Source organism: Myotis davidii, unplaced genomic scaffold, assembly GCF_000327345.1.
Source record: "Myotis davidii unplaced genomic scaffold, ASM32734v1 scaffold134, whole genome shotgun sequence".
Classification (NCBI taxonomy): Eukaryota; Metazoa; Chordata; class Mammalia; order Chiroptera; family Vespertilionidae; genus Myotis; species Myotis davidii.
The window spans coordinates 5,123,337-5,145,957 of NW_006288853.1; the positions used below are offsets into that span (position 1 = coordinate 5,123,337).

General features: G+C 34.5%; 1 protein-coding gene across 5 annotated transcripts in view; it reads right to left on the reverse strand.

Annotated features, from left to right (window-relative positions):
• Window positions 1-22,621, reverse strand: part of MICU1 (mitochondrial calcium uptake 1) — a 169,835-nt gene that overhangs the window by 87,972 nt on the left and 59,242 nt on the right. For 2 of the 5 annotated variants that reach the window (XM_006760956.2, XM_015562141.1), the window contains exons 6-8: window positions 18,199-18,210; window positions 8,328-8,333; window positions 7,054-7,168 (exon numbers count right to left, since the gene is read on the reverse strand). In XM_006760956.2, coding sequence (XP_006761019.1) covers window positions 7,054-7,168; window positions 8,328-8,333; window positions 18,199-18,210 — 133 coding nt within the window. The remainder of the gene's footprint in view (window positions 1-7,053; window positions 7,169-8,327; window positions 8,334-18,198; window positions 18,211-22,621) is intronic. The other 3 variants (XM_015562142.1, XM_006760957.2, XM_006760958.2) reach the window with 3 other exon arrangements.

Consider the following 22,621-nt stretch of genomic DNA (forward strand, 5'->3'; position numbering starts at 1 on the left):
GAGAGGGTATGTTAGGATAGTGATGGAAGAAGACTTGACAGGGTGGTGAACACACAGTAAGAGTACAGATGATGTGTTGTGGAATTATGCACTTGAGACCTTTATAATTTTGTTAACCAGTGTCACTCCAATAAATTCAATAAAAAAGGGAAAAATAAAATTAGATATGCAATAACATATTATGACATGATATCAAGAATAGAAATCCAGACAAATTGCAAACATACTAAATACCATGCACTGAACTAGGTACTATTTTTTGCTGGTGTTTTTCTGTTAATCCTCACCTGAGGATATTTTTTCCACAGATTTTTTTAGAGAGTGGAAGGAAGGGAGAGAGGGGGAGAGAGAAAGAAGGAAAAAACACACAACACCGATGTGAGAGACACATCAATTGGTTGCCTCCTGCACATATCCTCATCAAGGTGAGGATTGAAACATGCAACCCAGGATGTGCCCTTGACTAGGAATCAAACGCTAGACTGATGCTACACCATTGAGCATACCAGCCTGGGCTGAACTAGGTACTGTTTATATTCATGATCCCCAAATCCTCAAATAAATAATGTGGGTTTGGTATTACTACCCTCTTCATTTTACAGACAAAACAGATGAACAACTTCACTGACTTGCCCCTAATCACAAAGCTAAGAACTGGTGAGGCCAGGATCTGAACTGTAGCATCAGAGCAGAATCCACGCTATAGCATTTCTTTGCTTTAGATTTTTCTAACAGCTTTTCAAAGATTAATAGTAAATAGTAAGGAAGATGTTTAATATTCACCTATTATGAATATTATTCTCTCTAGGATTGTTTTTATGTTATTAGCCCACAGGGTTAATAATGTTAGTTAGGACACATATGAAGACAAAGAGCACAACATAAATATTTCATAATTGTCAATGGCCAAAATTCAGAGTCTAAATTACATTATCATTATCTAGTAAAACTTAGCATTAGCAAAGTGATGGAAATTGATAAATAATACATAGCATTCTAGATAAATCTTGATGACCCTTTTCTGTACCACATTATGGAGAAAAATCTCTGACTTCTGTTATTAGATTTAAGACCATCAGCTAATGTTGCAGTCAGTAAGTGCTGAGAATTAAGCCATTATAACCATTCTTCTATATTCGCTGTCAAATCCTATTAAATTACTTTAAAGATCAGAGACTCTATATTAACAATTTATTTATCTTGCCTAGAATGAATCTGATTTTTTTATTAATATTTATTTAGTAAATACTTAATATTCTATTTGATACAAATGCTATAGCCAATGTTGAAAATTCTTCAAGTTATTCCATCAAACTTCATCAGGGAGAGGGGGTATAAAGCAATATAATTTATGACTTAAGAATAAGGGGGAATACAAATATGTAAATTCTGAATTATAAGAAACCAAGCTTATTTGAAAATATATTAATTAAAAAACACATTTTTTTCTTTCCACTAGTACTGGCTGCAGATTGAAGACATCAAATTTGGCCTGCAACAGGCCCCAGAACCAACACACCCAGTGGCAGCTTCAGACACAACTTATACCTCAATTTGGGATATAAACAGCAGAGTCAAGTCTTATGTTTGCTAAAATTCCTTTTGGAGAAAATTGGAAAAAAAAATTATAGTCTTGTTTTGTTACCTGGCCACAATGCTTTATATATACCAGATATGTTAGTAATGAATATTTTCACAAACCTATGATCAGTGTCATGCAGTTTACATTCTAAGTAATAATAAAAAGGTCAATCAATCAGTGATATAGAATGTTGAACAGTGATAATTGCCAAGGAGAAAAAACAAAGCAGGAAAGGGATTCAGGAGGTGTGTGTGTGTGTGATGGTGTTTAAAATTTTAGGTTCAAAGAAGGCTCTCATTATCCCAAGCACATACAGAGAAGAGTGATATGATATGCCACTGCTTTTTATAAGCACAAGACATTGTTGCCAAATTGGTTGTTCTTCTTAGTGTGTGTCCAAGAAATTCTTGTTTAGCTAAAAATCAAAATTCTAAAAAGTTTAAATGAGAAGAATGAGCTCTATTTAATGTGGGAAATTATATTATACTAGAGGCCCAGTGCACAAAATTCATGCACGGGTAGGGTCCCTAGACCTGGCCAGTGATCAGGGCCGATCGAGGCCTTCCGGCTGCCGGCCAGTGCCTCCCTTCCCTGGCTGTTGGCTGCTGGCCAGGGCCTCCCTTACCCAACTGCCAGCCAGGGCCTTCCTTAATTCCACACTGTCTCTTGGTGGTCAACACACATCATAGCGAGCGATTGAACTCCTGGTCGAACACCCGAGGGGACAATTTGCATATTAGGCTTTTATATATATAGATAGTATGTTTTAGAGAAGCAGCTTTGTTAATTTTATTTTTAGGAGAGGTAGTTATAAATCAAGAAATAAATTTAATGATTTACTCTCATGTATATATGTGTGTGCATATATATGTATATGTATTCCTCAAATTTTATTTTGACAACATAGTGTAGTTCTGAAAGTACTTTGAGTTTCCAAATGTCAATCCAGTTGGGCAGAATGTTCATATTCCTCAATATGATGGCAATTTCTTGAACACTGAGTCAATTAATTTTGCAAAAAACAGCTAATCAGAAATATGACAGTCCTGCCTGGCTGATGTGGCTCAGTTGGTTGGAATGTCATCTCGTATACCAAAAGGTGGTGAGTTTGATTCCTGATCAAGGCAAAAACCCACGTTGCGGGTTCCATCCCCAGCCAGGCATGTGAGGGAGGCAACCAATCAATGTTTCTCTCACACATCAATCTTTCTCTGTCTTCCTCTCTCTAAAATCAATTAAAAAATAAAATAAATTAAGAAGAAATATGACAGTCCTGAATTATCAGGGTTATGCCATTCACATTGCTCTGGCTGGTTGTCTGTTGGAAATCTCAAGGACAGGCCCTGTTGTCCACCATTTAGTGCATAGACTGTAATGATCCCTTGTTATTCACAGGAAGTTGATCCAATGAGTGCCTCATTTCCTATCATCCTAGCAGCAATTTGGACATGGGAAAGAACTGATCTCAGTGTAATTTCTGTGATACATTTCCCCCTGTGGCTTATTAGAAAAAGTGGACAACGCAGCTTACAACATTCAACATGCCCATTATCTACAGAAGAGTTAATGCTTAGTCTCTTCACCGTCCAGCCTTAGAGGCATTATGCTAATTTATCAATGCTGAAAATGTGACCACAGCAGTAAAACAAAGCAACAGGAGCCCAGATACTGTGGTTGGCCTGGGTTCAAACCCTGCATCACCTATTTACTGTGGGACTCGGGGCAAGTTTTTTATATGTAAACCTTTGTTATGTCACCATTTCCTCGTCTGTAAAATGAAGGTAATAATAGTGTAAACATTATCAGGTTGATGTAAGGAAAATATATTATAATCAGAGTCACCAAAGGAGAGGACAGAAAAGCAAAGAAGTATTTGAAGACATGATGGCTGAAATGATTACAAATTAGATGGAAACTATAAACCTATAAATACAAAAAGTTCAAACAACTTCAAGACAAGAAACATGAAGAACACTACATCAAGGCACATAGTAAAACAAAACAAACAAACAAAACAACATGCCGAAAACAACATCATTGGTTGTCTATTAGGAATGCTTCCTCCTCCCATGCCCCTTCACCCCTCACCCAGGGCACATTTGGCAAATCCTGAAAACACATTTGGTTGTCACATTTGGGAGAAGGGAGAGGGTATGCTACTGGCATCTAGTGGGTAGAGGCCAGGGATGTTGCTAAACATGCTACAATGCACATGACAGCTCTCACAAGAATGAATTGTCCTGCCCAAACATTAGTAGTAGTAACGTTGAGAAACACTAAAGGTACATAATAATCAAAATGCTTAAAAACAGTGATAAAAAGAAAATCTTAAAATCATATCCTTATTATATTTTCTCATTCCTGACAAAAACAGAAAGTATTTGACATCATAATACTAAGCACTTTTATAAACCACTACGTTTATAAAACATGTTTAAGATAGGACCCAAGAACCAAAAAGTAAGGCTTCCAGAACTCAAGGGCCAAGGTGACTTTTTTTTTTAACCTGCTTTTAAATGGTTCATTTAAGGGAGCTATAATACATGCCAGGTTTTCTGAAGGTTCTGTTTTGTAATCCTGCAGAAGTTAAAATCTCATTTCAGCTCAACAAACACAAGGATTACTTCCACAGTACATATGATACAGCAATGCAGTTTTCCAAGTCAGTCTCTTCATTTAATGCCGTACTTTTCCTGCCACATCATGCCTGGTTAATTTTAATTCTATCTTAAGTCACAAAACTGATTTAAAAATCCCTCCCAATTCTGCTAGGTTTTCTTGTGTTTTTTAAAGAAACTCAACTGAGGATATGCTTTTATTGACTTTAGAGAGAGGGGCAGAGAGAGAAACACTGACGTGGGAACGAAACATCAATCTGTTGCCTCCCGTAGTGCCCAGACTGGGGTTTGGATCAGGGATTGAACCCGCGATCTGGGTATGTGCCCTGACAGGAATTGAACCCATGACCTTCTGGTGTATGGGATGATGTTCCAACCAACTGAGCCACACTGGCCAGAGCTCTGTTAGGTTTTTATAATGACAAGATTTTTGGATCTTTTAAAGCTGAGGCACATTTACACAATGGAATAGTACTTGGCTGTAATAAAGAAGGAAATCTTACCCTTTGCTACAGCATGGATGAACCTGGAGAGCATTACGCTAAGTGAAATAAGCCTGTCAGAGAAAGGCAAGTACCATATGATTTCACTCACATGTGGAATCTAGTGAACTAAAAAGCAAAATAAAGACAGATTCATAGAAAGAGAACAGGCTGATAGCTGGTTTTGTTTTTTGGGGGTGGGGGTGGGGAGGGGGATGGGTGGAGGGAGTTAGAGGGATCGAACAATAAAAAAAAAGAGAGAGAGAAAAGCCCAGCTGGTATGTCTCAGTGGTTGAATGTTGACCAATGAAACAAGAGGTCACTGGTTCAATTCCTGGTTAGGGCACATGTAGGGGGTATGCAGGAGGCAGCCCATTGATGTTTATCGCTCATCAATATTTCTATCTCTCTATACCTCTTCCCTCCTCTCTCTAAAATCAATAAAAACATGTTTTTAAAAAGAGAGAGAAAAAAACCCCTCATGGACACAAATTGCAGTGTGACTGTTGGAGGAAGAGGCATGTGGGGAGGTGGAGAGGGTATAGTTAGGATAGTGATGGAAGAAGACTTGACAGGGTGGTGAACACACAGTAAGAGTACAGATGATGTGTTGTGGAATTATGCACTTGAGACCTTTATAATTTTGTTAACCAGTGTCACTCCAATAAATAAGAAGGAAAAAACACACAACACCGATGTGAGAGACACATCAATTGGTTGCCTCCTGCACATATCCTCATCAAGGTGAGGATTGAAACATGCAACCCAGGATGTGCCCTTGACTAGGAATCAAACGCTAGACTGATGCTACACCATTGAGCATACCAGCCTGGGCTGAACTAGGTACTGTTTATATTCATGATCCCCAAATCCTCAAATAAATAATGTGGGTTTGGTATTACTACCCTCTTCATTTTACAGACAAAACAGATGAACAACTTCACTGACTTGCCCCTAATCACAAAGCTAAGAACTGGTGAGGCCAGGATCTGAACTGAAGCCTGTTTTGAAAACCCATGCCCTTAAAATAATAACTAACACTACACATTTAACACTACATGCATTTTTAGTTGGTTTACTATTTTGAACTTCATAATAAATCAATGTATATTTATAGTGCTAGAGCACTGGTCTACCACATGAATTTATTCAGACACTTTGGTCCCCCACAGACAGGTGTGGAAGGCATCCTAGTCTATATTTCTTCAATTTCCTGTCAATCAGAGGGGAGAAGGGTAAAAGTGGTCATAGCCATGACAAGAACTATACAAGTCATTTATTAAAAACTGTCTTATAGTTTCATCTTTATAGATGTCTAGCTTAGAGAAGGGAAGGAAGGGGTGGTTATTTTTGTTTGATACGTCCCAGATGGAAAAAAACTGGGAATCCCCTCTTTTCAACATGCAAACCAGATCTGTTTGATTCAATTTAGGTTTATTTGTTTGTTTATTTGTTTGAACACTGGCTTAACATGAACACTGGAAAGTAATTTCAATTTTAGGTAGATTTTATTAGAGTGTACGCAAAGAGCTAGAAACATACATTTTGTTTAGTTTTTCTCAATAGTTTAAAAAAAATCACACTACAGAGAAGTAAAATTAAGAAATACATAGAGCATGGCTGGTGTGACTCAGTGATTGAGTGTCAACCCATGAATCAGGAGGCCATGGTTCGATTCCCCATTAGGGCACATGCCCAGGTTGCGGTCTCGATCCTCAGTGGGGGGGCGTGCAGGAGGCAGCAGGCCGATGATTCCCTCTCACCACTGATGTTTCTCTCTCTCTCTTCCTCTCCCTTCCTGTCTGAAACAAATAATATATATATTTAAATCCCCTAATATATATATATATTTCATAGAGCATACTGATCAACAAAAGTGTTTAGCTTAAAAAAATCAGAAATTCATCAATGCTCTAAATGAGTCAAACTTGAGTTTTGTGTCTTAAATAGTAATCCTCCAAGATTAAAAAAGAATATTAAACACAATTAGAACTGAACCAATTTTCTTCTTTAGTTGGAGAAACAATAGATCAATATGTGTTTTTTTAGGGAAGTTGAAACATTAATGAAGGCTATATAGGAGCAGGCAACAAAATACAGAGCTTCAAACAGTTAAAGGTAGCTATAACTTAATAGTTGCTTTTTTTTTTAAAAAACTTTACCTGAATACTTTAGTTTTCTTCTTTTTCAAGTGGTTCTATACACAAGTTACAGAGAGTTCCAGGTAAGTGAAATTTTATGTAACATAATCAATTAACTTTACGAACATGTCTTGTTCTGCCCTCCAATCAACCTAATTCTTTTTCTAGTCCTGTGTGCTCCCTATAAACAAAACAAACACACACACACACAAGGAAAAGCTTATACTTACTAGAAAGAACAGTTGTAAGGAAAATGTAGTCGGAAAAGGAGATGAGTCCACATTCTCCAAGGGTGTAAAATATACTGCCTTCGTCAGCAAATTTTTCTCGTTCCTGGGCAATTTTCTATTAAATATATGGTCCCAGCAAAAGATAAAAAGAAGATACAGTAGAATGAGAACACAAATAGTTAAAGATGAATCATCATTTATCTGACAGCTTTATGGTATTTATCATAGGCATTTTTCTGATGGCCATTCCAAATTAATGGATCCTTTACAGTTTTCAAGATGATGAAAATTATAAGACAAAAGATAATTTTGTTTGCTTCAATACTGGCTTACTATGAACATTGCAAAATAATTTCAATTTTATGAACTCTTGCCATTTAGCATATACAAACCCAGTTCAGGGCTAGTTTTGTTTCTTAGTTTTAAAAACAATCCATCTTCTTCTATAGAAGTATATGGGGGAAAAAAATCTAAACAAATAAAAAAAAATTAAGTGAAGTCAGTTCCAATTTATTAAGAAACTATACTACTAGTATAAAAATGAAGAGGTAAGCAACCAAGGCTGACATAAACGTTCAGAAAATTAATTTCTGAAATACTAATTTTAATTTTTCCTATGACCCCCAAGAATCTTAGTTTTGGAATGTAGATAAGCTTGCAGAGTAAACAGCATCTCTAAAATACATGCACGCCAATCTCTAGACATCAGTTTATTTCATTATATTTACTGTTACCGTGGTGGAAGCTCTTAATTTCAGCTATTTGATGAAACTCTCCTAAAATGCAGCTATTACTCAAAGAGAGTTAATTGCCAGCTTCAGTAATGGTCTGTCTGACAAGTGGTCTCTTCCTGGATGCTTAAACAAACCTACTCTGTTTTCTGAATTCCTAGCTGAATTATAAACTTAGTAGTGACATTGAAGATATTTTCAAAAACTGAAAAGGATCCAATAAAGTGTTAAGATTTGAAACTCATTTCCATAAGTTCTGGGCCAACCAAAGATATTTAAGGAATTATTCTGGTGCCAAAAAAAAAAAAAAAAAAAGAAAGAAAAGAAAAAAAAAGATTAAGAAAAGAAAAAAAAGGAAAGAAAAAGAAAAAAATATGAGGTTTCAAAAACCCAAAGCAACAAAGCACGATCAAAGTAATAATGTCATGCAAGTGCAAAATAATAAGCAGCATTGCAAACATAACCTTGGGAGAAATATCATGAAAACGAAATCAACAAGCACCACCACACCAGCATCCAGGTACACACTATCCGATAGGTTACCTCTGTCTAGTGAAGATCCCATCATATACCACAAAGGAAAGAAAACTAGTTAACCAACTGAAAACACAAGTACCAAGTGAATTACCATGATCTTCTTAGTAAGCCCACTGATAGCCTTTACTGAATATTTGTTTGTTCATATGAAACAGTAACCACAGAAAGGTTAAAATCCATAGTTGAATGTCAACAAAGCAGTACCAGGTTTGGATGGCAGATCCCACTTAGGAAAGGGTTTCTCTGCCTCATTTATGGTGGACAGAAAGTATGGTCCTGCTTGACAGCAGTTAGAGATTACTTCTTTGAGCCAGCAACAAAAATGAGCACATAGCCCAATCTGTTCAAATTAAGGTTAGATCACATACCACACTGGACCTTCTACCAAGAGATTAAACACAAATTACAGTAAAAAAATACTGTTGGATGAAAACAGGAGCAGCAAAGCCTTTCAATGGGAAGGTAATATTTTAATTTCTCAAAATAAAGGAAGTAAATAATTTTTTTACACTATTCAAGACACTGCAAAAACAAAGCATGTGAATAAGAAAAAATACACATGAGAATCGTATCCCAAAGTTATACCAACACTAGGCAGAACAATAAATGTGCACAGAAGCTGAGTACTTCATATTATGTAATAATCTTATGGAGAGAATGTTATAAGCAAATAAAAATAAATAACATATTGGGATCCAGAAGGTGAGAAACAGACAAAAATCAAAGGGCAGAGGCAGCTAAGTCACAGAAGCATATCTAAGATTATTTTTCTAAAAATCATCTAGACAATGCTGCTACTCAGAAGATACAGAAAGACAAATCTAGTTTTGTTGGTAACTTTCAATTTTGATACAATTTCAACTCAGAAAAGTGGAAAGACCCATATTGGAACTCTTGTATCCTTTTTACTCAGATTCACTTATAGCTTACACATTACCCTATTTGTTTTATCATTTTATATAGATATATATTTTCTTTTGCACTATTTTGAAAGTTGGAGTTATATTACACTTAGTACTTAATTACTTCAGTATATATTTCCTACAAAGACATTCTCTTACATACCACAGTATAAATTTAATAAAACCAGGATACTTAATACATACTATTATCTAATCCATAGTCTACTTTCAAATTTAGTCAACTCTCCCAAATGATTTCCTTTATAGCTATTTCCCCCAGTCCAGGATGTAATACACAATCATAAATGGCATCTAGTTGTCATGTCTTTTTAATGTCCATTAATCCAGAACAGCTTTCTTTTCCTTTATTTTTCCCTTTGGAGGCTTATTTTTTATTGTGCTAAAATTCACTATTTTAACCATATAAGATGGCTTCTTTCAAATAACATGTTTTCTAGGTTCATCCACGTTGTAGCATCAATCAGTATTTCTTTTTATTGCGAAACACAGTATTCCATCATATATATACACCAAATTTGTTTATTCATCCAATATGAAGGATATTTGGGTTGTTTTCACCTAGGACTACAATGTACATTGTACAAATATTTGTTTGACTATCTGCTTCCAATTATTTGGTGTATATGCCTTAGAAATGAATCTTGTACTCTCAGACAGGCTAAATGACAAAAGTCCTAGCCAACATTTCACTGCAACCTCATGAAAAAACCTGAGCCAGAACCATCAAGCCAAATTGCTCCCAAACTCCTTATTCACAGAAAGCACGAGAGACAAGTAATGATTATTGCTTTTTTAAGCCACTAAACTTTGGATTTTCTTTTAGAAGACTTGTAGTTATAGATTTTATATTTAGGCCTGTGATCCATTTCAAGTCAATTTTGTGTATAGTGACATAGAGATAAGGTTTATTTTTTAAAAATATGGACATATAGTCGTTTCTAAACCATTTGCTGAAAATCAATTGACCAGATAAGTATGGATCAACTCTTCTATGATGTTTTCTGATCTGAGTGGCCCATTTTCTTTGGAAGGTCTTTTGATTACTAGCAAAGTGTATGATTATTTTTCAAAGTATATATAAACATGGGATTATATAAATGGTTTTTAAAAGGCAGCTTGAGAGACTCTGCCTGAGATCCATTTGGGGTCATGGTTTAGGCCTAAACATCCCTACCACTAGGGCCATTATAAAGTTTGCAGAGATGATAAAGCTGTCATCGAACAGACCTTCAGTTGTATGTTAATTGAGCATTGCTGTAGGAACACATCTCCAGGGGCTATATTATAATGACACTTTACAGTGCTGAATCAATTAGTGTGATTTTCCCCAGGAAGGTAACCCCTCCTCTACTGCATTAAATGGGATATGTCCATATTTGCAACCTTCAGACACTAAAGGATAACATATTCTGTTTGTGTGGTTATATACGAGACCTCTGCTGTACTGAGAAGAATGACAGGGAGCAAGAGAGGCCAAGAGAAAGCCAAATTGCTGTATGTAAGAAAATATTGAAGAAGACAGCTAGAAGGAAAGAAATAGAAGAAAAGAAGTCCATAGGAAGGTGAAGAAAAAAGGAGAAAGAGCTGTGACCAGAGAGGAATAAAAAATATCAAAGTTAGGAAAAATTGAGGAAAGAGAAAGCATGTATGCATATGTATGCACAAGTGTTTGAAAGAGAGAACAGAGAATGTGTGTGTTCTGCAGTAGCTCCTTAACAATGAGAAAGATGTTTAAAGAGGATTTTAAAATGTGCCATGCTTTGTGACATGCCCTGTGCAATACAATCTTCTAAGTTTTTAGAGTAAAGGTCTATATTGTTCTTTCATGCTTTTGGAGTTGGGGTTGAGGTACAAGGAGAGAAAGAAAAGTTACATATACGCTTTCCAAGATATCCACTTGTTAAACAGTGGTTAAGGTATAGTTAAATTTATACAGGGGTGGCAAAAATAGGTTAATATTAATAAAAATAATACAATAATAATACAAGAATAAACTGATTTGTGTACTCACAACTATAAATTTACTTTTGCCAACTTCTGTACATCTAATTTATTAACTCTAAGAATTTATAAGTGAGTTGTTGAGTATGCAAAATTCCAAAGACAATTCTTACAAAATTCATGACATACATTAATTACAAACACCAAACACTGTTACAAAACCAGCTGAATTATATAAATGGTATTGGCTGAACAAGAATGATATTAGAGCCTAGCTGGTGTGGCTCAGTGGTTGAGTGTCGAACTATGAACCAGGAGGTCATGATTTGATTCCCAGTCAAGACACATGCCCGGATTGTGGGCTCAGTCCCCAGTAGGGAACATACAGGAGGCAGCTGATCAGTGATTCTCTCTCATTATTGATATTTGTCTCTCTCTCCCTCTCCCTTCCTTTCTGAAATCAATAAAAAATAATTTAAAAAGGTCACAAAACAATAAAATTCAGTCCCTCAAATTATTTAAAGCTAGGAGGAGAATCAAATAAATATGTCAAATTTTGGGAGGAAATGAGAGTTACCAGAAAACGAATTTTTATACTATTTTATGTTATACGGCTGATTCTTAGCTGGTCTTTTTAAATCAAAGGCCTGACTGTACCATAAATTTTACCATTAGATCAACAAGCCATGGCACATAGGGAATCTGAAAATATTGATATTTGAGTTTGATAATGAATAATTTGTTTAAAGGTCCAAAGAATAGTAAAAATGGGAAATGAAGATTCAAGGAAGGAAAAGTGGAGGGAAAGTTTTTGGGACTCCAAAGTCTCATCAATGTTTAATTTTGCAAATTGAGAATATCAAGTAAAATGTTCCTTCATTTAATTTTTGGGTAATGTCTAATCTTTGACTAAATTTTAAGTCATTTCTTCCCTAAGGCAATATCATTTATATACTTTGAGATGATATGAAGGCACAGTCCAAGGAAAACAATGCTCCTTAACAGATTGGTAATAATGTTCATCTTCTCGGTCTCAAAGGTGGTTATTTATATATTTTTGTTATTAATGAATATTTGTATTAATATGTATTTTTACTAGGAAAATCTAACATAAGAATTTGAACTTAACATACATAATAAATTCAATATAAATAACAAATATAATAGACAAATGAAAAGGAACAAGTTTGTATAAAAGTAAAAGAAAATATTGTAAGGGTCCAAAATGTGAGATTAAGTAATATATTAAGATATCAGTTCAGTAAAAAAACAAAAGTAGTAAGGGTCTATGAGAAACTTGTTTCATAATGAAGTTCCTGAGGTAAGACTCTGACATTACACCAGTATATATGCTGAAAATTAAACAGAACTAGTTATTTAAAAAAAAAGAATTGTAATAAGTTACAGAGGTATATTTTCTAATGCACTTTAGAAGTTACATATCAAACTTTATTCCAATCACCCGAATCTTTGAAATTAAGGCTGTGAAAGCAGAATGCAGGTTAACTGAACAGAATAATATTTCTATACAATATACTGACAAGTGTTACCCCCTTTTGGAGAATGAAATTATGCAAAATATTTCAAAGCAATATTCTCATTGACTTAAATAAATTGAAGTTAAACTATTTTACTATCCATTTACATAACTTAGTCTTTGATCTATTTGTTTCAAATTTGAAATATAACTACAACACTAAAACATTCCAATTACTGACCTCAAGTAAAGGCAAATGAATAAATAATCTCATAAGAGTACTGTATTGGTATTGACCTTAACTACACCATGTTCTGAATCTTTTTATTTTTGAGAGAAGCAGAAAGACAAGAGTAGACTAGAGCAAATCATAAGCTATACATGTGTAATTGCTGCACCTCTCAGTGAGTCTATAAACCTGAACTGTTTTACCAGATGGCTTTGTTGCTAAAGCATTCACACTCTCGTTTCTGACCAATCACATAAACTTATAAAACATCTGCTTAAAGTTGCAGGTGCCTTTAGGAGCTCTGGGAGTGGGATTTCCAGATATGATTCAAATTCCTTAATATTGTGCTTAAACAGTAAATCCTGTTACAGGGCTGATCAAAATAGGGGCAATAATTTTGCCTTCTAGGATTCAACTGGATGAAGCCAAAGAGAAAAACATCTTATTTAGGAGTTTAATGTCATTATTTATTCTAGATAAGACCCACTTTTCAAGTTCTATAGTCTAAATGAACTTTTTCAATGAAATAGAAGTTGACAGGCTATAAAAGTAAAATAGGTGCTACTGGCTGGCCAGTGTTGCTCAGTGGTTGAGCACTGACCCTTGCACCAAGAAGTCTCTGGTTTGATTCCTGGTCAGGGTACACGCCCAGGTTGTGGGCTTGATCTCCAGTAGGGGGCAGGTAGGAAGCAGCTGATCGATGATGTTTCTCATTGATGTTTCTGTCTTTCCCTCTCCCTCTCCCTCTTTCTCTTTCTCCCTCTCTCTCTAAAATCAATAAAAACATATTTTAAAATAGGTGCCACCATAAATTCTACAACCTTAAAATATTCCTAGTACACAGAAAACCTGATAAAGAACACACTTTTCCCATTTAAATTAAGAGGTCATCCTTTATGAGACTGAAATAATTGGATTGTTTTAATATTAACATTTCTCTTATTGCTGAAATACATTTCAAAGTCTCTCTAAATCCCTCAAGAAATACTTGAAGTTGTACTTCAAAGACAAATTAATGATAATAATATACTTCTTCCAGAAAATACAATTTTGGCATATCATTTCCAAATAATAAATAGTTGGGGCAGGGAGGGCTGGAATATTAGAAAGAGGAAATTCAACAGCTTTCCCATGCAATTAATGCTCATACATCATTATTTAGTTGGTACATAGACAGATGATGCCAAAGCCTTAGTAAGCTATTGATCTTAAACAATCACACTATTCCAAATAAAAAATAAAATGTTGCACAGTTACTATGTGTTATTCTTCTTCCCCATCACATATATGAATTAGCAGGAAGGTAGATTTGGGGATATGTCATACAAAAATCAAAGCAAGATATTTCTAATTTGGAATAGTTTAAGATTTCTTCTTCTCCTAACTCTGAGTTTCCAATCTTTTCAGAGATAATATTGCTTTAGCAACAAACATAAATTACTGTGCAACAAAGTGTGGAAGGTGAATGCTTAAGATACTGTAAACTTCACTCTGCCAGAAAGCCATTCTCTTTTCAGTCCCAATTATAACCACTAATAGCTCTGAGCACTATTCCAAATACCTAGAATGCAAATGCTTTTCTATTTCATTACCTACATGGCTGTAGAAAAAAATGAATACAAATGAAGATGCTTTAAAAAAAAGTGACAGAAGATTTGATTAAAGCAATGATAAAAATTCGAAAGTCCACTGGAACAGCATTAACTTCAAGGAAATGATACAACTTTATTGAAGTGATTTATTTTAGGTCTCAGCATCTGATGAGGTATTATTAAAGCCCTTGAAGGAGAAAATCTCCAATTCTACCACATTAAACCTGCATACTTGCTTCAAAGTGTGCACATTCTTTCTCTGGATGAAAGAATTGATGTTTTACCATTATTGATCATCTGTTACCTGCATCTAAAAATTAATTTTGAACTTTGTTCACTCAAATCAATCAGTGCTGAAAAGAACAGTCCTGAACTCAGCAGCAGTCATGGTTTTAGTCACATGGTTTACAAAAGGCTTCCCTATCACTTCATGAAAAAACAGTCTCAGTATCAGTTTTGAAAAATATGTTAATATAGTATTTCATCTTCTCCCATTTGGAAAAATATTATAAAAATGCATCATAAGAATAAAAATACAAAAGTTTCACTCTGAAGATCACCATTCACACCCTTGATTAATACTGTTCTAGTAACTACTGTCCCCGAGGAAAACCTTTATTTGATGATTTCTAAATCATTTTGCAATCAAACATTTATAGGTATCCCTTGAACACTACTGACCTTTAAGATATATCAAGAATTTAAAAATTATAGTTTGCATTTCTATGTCAGGTACTGTGCTAAGCACTTGCATGAGGTCTTCCAGTCCTCACTGCAATTCTATGAGGTAAGTGACACAATCAGCACTTTACAGATTAGAAAACTGAGGCTTAGAGAAGTTAAATATGTAGCCCAAGGTGACAATGCTATGAAATGGCAGGACAGATCATGGTCTGACTCCTGAACCTATTCCATGAAACGTTACATGTTATAGTGTAGCAAATACAAAGAAATGTACCAGGTTTCTACATTGTTTGCAATTTCTGAAATTGTTAATGGGCACTGAGTATTTTTGGAGCAAAACACAGTTCACTATTGTAAAATATTAACTTTGGGGCTTAACTTGTATCAGCTCGGTTATCTTAAAAACAAAGTCTAGCTAATGATGTAGGTACACATCATATTTTTATTACTTCACTTGTTCAAATGTATATTCTAATCATTTTCACAATGAGTATCAGTTTAAGAATGTAATGGCTCTTTATACTCTTCTTCATTAACAAATCTTAGATTAACTTGTAATTGGAGAAGCTTTTGATTTAAATTTAAAACTTTTAAAAAGGCATCATGGCAAAGACAAATATGCAAAGCAAGAACTCTCCTCACACACGCTCTGCAACCAAAGCACAGCAGTGGATGCTTAGGCTGAGAACCCATTTGTACCAGAATGGGATAAATTGCTTTGAGAAGTTTTCATAGAACTTCATTTAAGTTTAAAACATGCTACAGTATTTCTGCTAAAATAAGAAAAAGTAAGTTAGCTTGGAACCAAGTCCGCTCATGTCAAAGTGAATTTCAAATCTTGTTTCATGACAAATAACTAAATATAAAGGTGTTAGAAATGCAATGGTCATGTTCATGTTTTCAAATCAATAATGATAAGTTAAATGGGTTAAGCTGACCCCAAATTCAAACACAATAGAATATAAAATTAAAATGTAATAAAAAAACATCAGAAAAGAAGTCTGAATATTTGGGGTAACTAAGTAAATTATACCCTACTTGGGAGTCCTTGATGATTATATTGTTTCTTTTTTCAACCTGAATAATCAAACACATGGGTTAAACAACAGACTTAAGTTAGTGGTAGAACTCAGAGACTGGAAAGAGACATTATGCATACTCCTTGCAGCAATACAGTAAGTATTTGATACTATTCATAAGCTGCATCTGAAGATGCACTCTATGCTAACAGGAAAACAAAAAGAATCCAGCCTTCCCACAGGCAATTGGGACTTAGCATGCAAAGGACAAATCCCTGTAAGGAAGCAAGCAAGAAAGCCCTCTTCTATGAGGTGGCTGCTCATTACCTTTGGAAGCTTAAAGGATTTATACCAGTGTCACCAAAATGAGTGATATTTATAGAACCCGACAGAGATAAACAATTCCCCCACTATCAATTCTAAGAAAAAAAGTTCATTATTTTTAATACATAAAGCTTACTAATAAGATATCCTTAAGAATACAGTAACACTTGATTTTAAATCCTCGATCAACAAAGAATATTACTTTCAATAGTCAAAGTTTAAAGAAGACTGGTGCTCTTTTGTCATCTATGGTGGCTGACTACTTAATGCTATAGATTCCAGACTTCCAAGCACCTATCTCTTCTCTCTTCTAACTTTCTAGGAAGGACATCTATGTGAAGCGAGTCATTTTAACTCTTAACGCCTTAAACCATACAATTATCAAGTTGTTAGCTGCTTCTACAAACCGTTGTGCTGACTTAGAGAACAGGAAGTCATTTACCTCAGTCACAGGTGCTAGCGTCCCATCTGATTTATGCTCTGTAGCACTATGGTTGTGCCATAGCTATTCTAAAATAGACTCTCTGGGATTACTAATACATTTTTTTGACATAATTATGCAAGTATTTGTTGGTTTGTTTCACAATGCAGTTAAAGGCAAAGATAAGACAATCCATTCATTAATGATGGGATGACTGGTTTGACATTTGGTAATGGGACTACTAAAAATATATCCCATTTTAAAAATAAGGAAGCACATAAAAATGTTCTATAAAAATAAAGAGTACCCTGTGATCTTCATTAATTATATCATTGTTTTAAACCAAAAGATATTCTAATTTAGTTTAGTTTATATTTTTATTAAGAAATGCCAGAGTAATGTTTTTTAAAAATGAATATAAGCTATAAAGAGTCTAAACCTTCAAAGATCAGTTTAAAAAGTACTTCTTACATGTCCTTGAAATTCTCTTATATCAGCCTAGAATCTATATATTCTTTTTTCATGGTTTTCTCCATATATTTTCTAGCTTTTACAAGTTAAAGTTGTTTAGCTTAAAAAACAACAAGATAATAAATTTTTTTAAATGTTCTGTTTCCCCTGAAGCCATTTTGAGCAAAGTGCAACTAAGCAACGGTTTATCTATATTTATTATGTAAAAAATTTTAAAAGAAAAAACTATTAATTTTTCACTTGAAGTTACTATTACAGTTCAATTAGGAGCATGGCATCCCAACTAAGATTATTTAAACGATCCAATATACTGAATAACCCTCACGTAATATAGTGATTAAAAGAGTTTGTTGACCTTTTGTGTGATACATCCTAGTAAGGTTAAAACTTCCTTTTAAAATGGACTAGTCAAAATTTCCTATCTTGGTTGGGTTTTTTTTTTTATGGCTTTATGAAGTTGTGATTATTTTGAGTGATGTTATAGTTTTTAGTTGTAAGTACACACTGTGGAATGAACTTTATAAAGTTTATTACAATAAATGTAAATAATCTTATAAAAGTAAATGAAAAACTACTTCCTTTTAAATTATAGTAGGTACTATAGTCTCAAGGACTTGTATAGTGTTTGAACTGTCATATTAAAGAAAAAATACATAAATTTAAAGTGACAGCAATGACATTATTCTCTGAAGGGAGCAGGGAAAGGACATGAGCATGCACCGAACTAAACCTTTGTCCCTGAAGCATTACTATAGGTTTGGAACATTAACTAAGTTAAAGCACATGCTGTCAGTACCTGCCAGAAATCCTGATCAGAAGATGAGAAAAAGAAAAAAAAATTGACATTGCTTGATTATATGAGCAAACTCCCATTTTGAATATATATATAAATATCACAAAATATAACATATAAAGGACCAATTAAGATCTGCAATAAAATCACTGAACACCTGGAAATAGAAAATGAGGACCAAATAAGATACATTTTACATGTAATCTGCTAGGTACAATAAAACAAAAAGCAAAAACCACAATAACTTAATCTAACCTCCCGAAAGTGAAACATACAATTGCAGAAAAACTTCATATTACTATAAAAAGAAAACACACAAATAATTACCTGTATCTTAAAGAAAAGGGAAAACAAACACTTCTTTTTTTTTTTTTCCCATGGGTAGTCAAACCATTTCTTTAAGGTTTTCCATTTGGATGTCTCACTATAACCTTATGGATATAATATTTTTGAACTTCATGGCAAATTCATTGCTTTACCACCCATATTAACATACAGGCAACCAAACTCGAATAAGTTCAGAGAATTAGTAATTACCCTAAGGATCAGTTCAGATCTCCTGCAAATTATGTTGCATTAAATAAAGTACTATTCATATGCCATCTTGAAGATTTGATGAAGCAGTCTAGGTTAGCTAATTTAGCTGAGTACCACTCCAAAATATCTTCAAATATCAAATAATTTAAAATATTTTTTTTCAATACATAAACTTTACTGGCTGTGAAATAAATTTGACCTGAACTTATCATACTTCTTAAACCAAGCTTAGTAGCATAAAAAAAAAAATTCTTGACTAAAAAAATATTGGCTTTTAGCAATTTACAAGCTTAAGGCTAGATTTGGTATGACAGGGGTAAGATAAATCACTGTAAACACAGGACAGTTCAGATATGAGAAATCAAACTAGAGGTCTCTCCAGTTCATGGACTAAATATTTAATCCCAGCCAACTGGTTATTACAGAGATAGCACAAGTAGGTTTTTTATACCTGATCTAACTAGGAAGGAAAGAACCATGGACAGAGTAATTATGCACAGTGTATGCTATTCTGTAGCATTTCATACAAACCAAGAAAGAAGATTTTATATATATATTCCATTCATAAATTGCTCAAAGTCATGCAAAGTGGCTATAATTTGTAGAGCCAGATACTTTACCCATTGTCGTGATTTTAGTGAGAAGGTAACCGGCACTGAGAGAGGGTGAGTAGTAAGTGGTCTCTTGCCGAAGGTTACTCATCAATTATGTGGCAGAGTCCATATCTGAACACAGGATGGTCTATATCCAAAGTCATTCTGTTTTCACCCTGTGCTATTTATTATGCACTAAGTTCAGCATTCCATAAAGTATTTTTCATTTACATTTAGTAAATACTGAGATTCTCAAAATGGAAATCCCTTGGAAAATATTTCAGACACCAAAGCCAGATTTTCTTAGGGCTGTGGTGTAAACAAAAGAACTACAATTGCTAATTTGTAAGTAGAGACAAAAATGAGAAACTGTTTTAAAATAATTTAAAGACCTTGGATGATAAAGAGGAAGAGGAAAAAAATCTGAGACTAAAAATAAAAGAGAAAATTGCAGCAGGTACCAAAGGATTTCTTGAAATGCTGAGTCAGTTTCTGCATTCACTGTTAATGTAATTACCTTCTAAACTTCTGCTTGTCTAAACACCGATAAAACATTATTCTCGCCGAAACCGGTTTGGCTCAGTGGATAGAGCGTCCGCCTGCGGACTGAAAGGTCCCAGGTTCGATTCCGGTCAAGGGCATGTGCCTGGGTTGCAGGCACATCCCCAGTAGGAGATGTGCAGGAGGCAGCTGATCGATGTTTCCCTCTCATCGATGTTTCTAACTCTCTATCTCTCTCCCTTCCTCTCTGCAAAAAAAATCAATAAAATTAAAAACAAAAAAACAAAAAAACACACATAATTCTCTCTACCATCTTGATTACAATGAGCCAAGACCCAATTTTTCAAATACAGATGACAGTGTTACTTAAGAGAGATGGCTTTAGTAATATTAAAAAAAAAAAACAACGAAAAGCATTTTTCAAAATGCCAATTGGTGTTTGTGGCATATGAGAAAATAATGGAGCAAATAACAAAATAACAGTAAGGTTGAAATTCTGATTTTTACATTTAGCTATTAAAAATTGTATTCATCTTATTTTCTTTCATTAAAATGAAACACTGTGATTTTTCAGAGTAATTATGGGTTTCCAACTGTACTTTATCAAAGCAGAAAAATTAATTTTAGCAGTCTTAGGAAAAGAAGGTAAAAGAATAAGTTTTGTTTTTTGCCCAAACAGCATTAAGGTAGTAAAGTGATTATCTGACAAGAGATATTTCTATTTACGAATAGATTATATAAACAAATAGCTTAGGTGTATGAAAGATGGCAGAGCATAGTGCTTAAGATGGTGAATTTTGGAGCCAGACTACTAGTTTGGAATTCTGGCTCTACCCCTTACTAGCTGTATGATCTTATTTTTTTTAAAGGGTTAAGTTACTTAACTTTTCTGTACTTTAATTTATTATTTGTAAAATGATAATAAAAATAGTAAGCCACCGTAAAAAATAGTTGTGTAGATTAAGTGAGTTATTACATGTAAGCACTTAGAACAGTGCGTGGCACATACTAAGCACTCAAAAAGCCCTACCTATTGTTTTTCTTATTATTATTGGTAATAATTATCTCAAGAGATAAAGAGAGTCAAGCATTGTCATTTAGAGATTACTCTAAACTGGAAAAATTAAACACTGACAGCAATGAGTGAAGAGGTTAATGGTGTTTTTTAAAAGGGCTAAATTATTACCCCTAAAATAATACGTGACTATGAAATAATTGTGGAGAACTTCAGACTTCAAGGAACTGAAGTACTTTATCCATTCTCTTGAAATCTGTTACAGTTTTTTTAAAAGCAAGAATGTCGCCGAAACCGGTTTGGCTCAGTGGATAGAGCGTCGGCCTGCGGACTAAAAGGTCCCAGGTTCGATTCCGGTCAAGGGCATGTACCTGGGTTGCAGGCACATCCCCAGTAGGAGATGTGCAGGAGGCAGCTGATCGATGTCTCTCTCTCATCGATGTTTCTAACTCTCTATCTCTCTCCCTTCCTCTCTGTAAAAAATCAATAAAATATAAAAATAAATAAAAGCAAGAATGTCTCTATTATAAAAGGAAGAGAACACAAACAGAGTGGGATTGATGGGCAAATGAAAACATGGATCAAAAAAACATGGGAGCAAAAACAATAAAATTCTGCCTATTCAGAATGAGCAATAGGAAAACTGGAAAAAATATATCAGTACATCTAGAATTTAGAGTTGGCTGATTTAAAGTCTCTGGAAGGTATGTGTGTGTGTGTGTGAGAGAGAGAGAGAGAGAGAGAGAACTAATTAACACTTCAGAATTTGTAAGAACATCATAACCTGCTATATAAAGTTGAGCAGCAGTTCAAATAAAGGTAAAGATTTATCAAATTTTATCTCATGAGAATTTCAGTCTACTCTCTCCTAATTTAAACTTTCTTGATCTGCAATAGTTTTCACTCTTAGAAGACAGGAAATCCCTTATATAACTTACTATATGTGTCAAGGAGAAATACTATACTTGACTTATTCCAGACTCATATTTTATCTGTGATATAAAGCAAATAATCACAACTTGTGTAAAGAACTAAGAGGAAAATGTGTGCCCACACTTCCCTCCGGGAATCAAGACTTACCCCTAAAGGGAATGGCATTTTAAAGTTCATTTATTAACATTTCAAAAATAACTTTTACCTAGTAAGCAATTAAAAGCATTCAGTTATATTAAAACTTTGATTTTTAACTATGGCTCCCATCTTTTTTCTGCTGATTATCTTTTCTATTATAAACACTGTAATCAGTATTTCCCTTTGTAGACTTTAACCATATTTTTATTTCTTTTACCTAAATGTGGACAATTTTTATTTTAATTTGATATAAAGAGTTTTCCTGTTCCATGTGAACAAATATTCTAGTATATATCACAAAGAAGATAGAAATAAAACACTCGTTAATTCTTCCAAATTAGAGAGATTCTAAGGGGGCTGTAATTACAAATCTACACTAATAAAAGAGAAAGATGCAAACTGGCTGTACCTTCGTGACACCCACCAGCCAATCAGGAGTGGGTATGCAAATTAACCCAACAAAGATAGTGGGTTAATTTGCATACACAGGCACCGAGTAGCCGGGGGGCATGGTGGGACGCTTGCATCGTCACCATGGTGATGATGCCGGTGTTCCGCACTGCCCTAGCTGCTCCGGGCCTCTCAGAAGCGTGAAAGGTGGAAAGGCGGTTCCGACTGGAGCGAAGGCAGTGCCAGCAGCCAGGGGAAGGAAGGCCATTCTTGCACCAATCTTTGTGCATCGGGCCTCTAGTATTAAATAATCTCAATC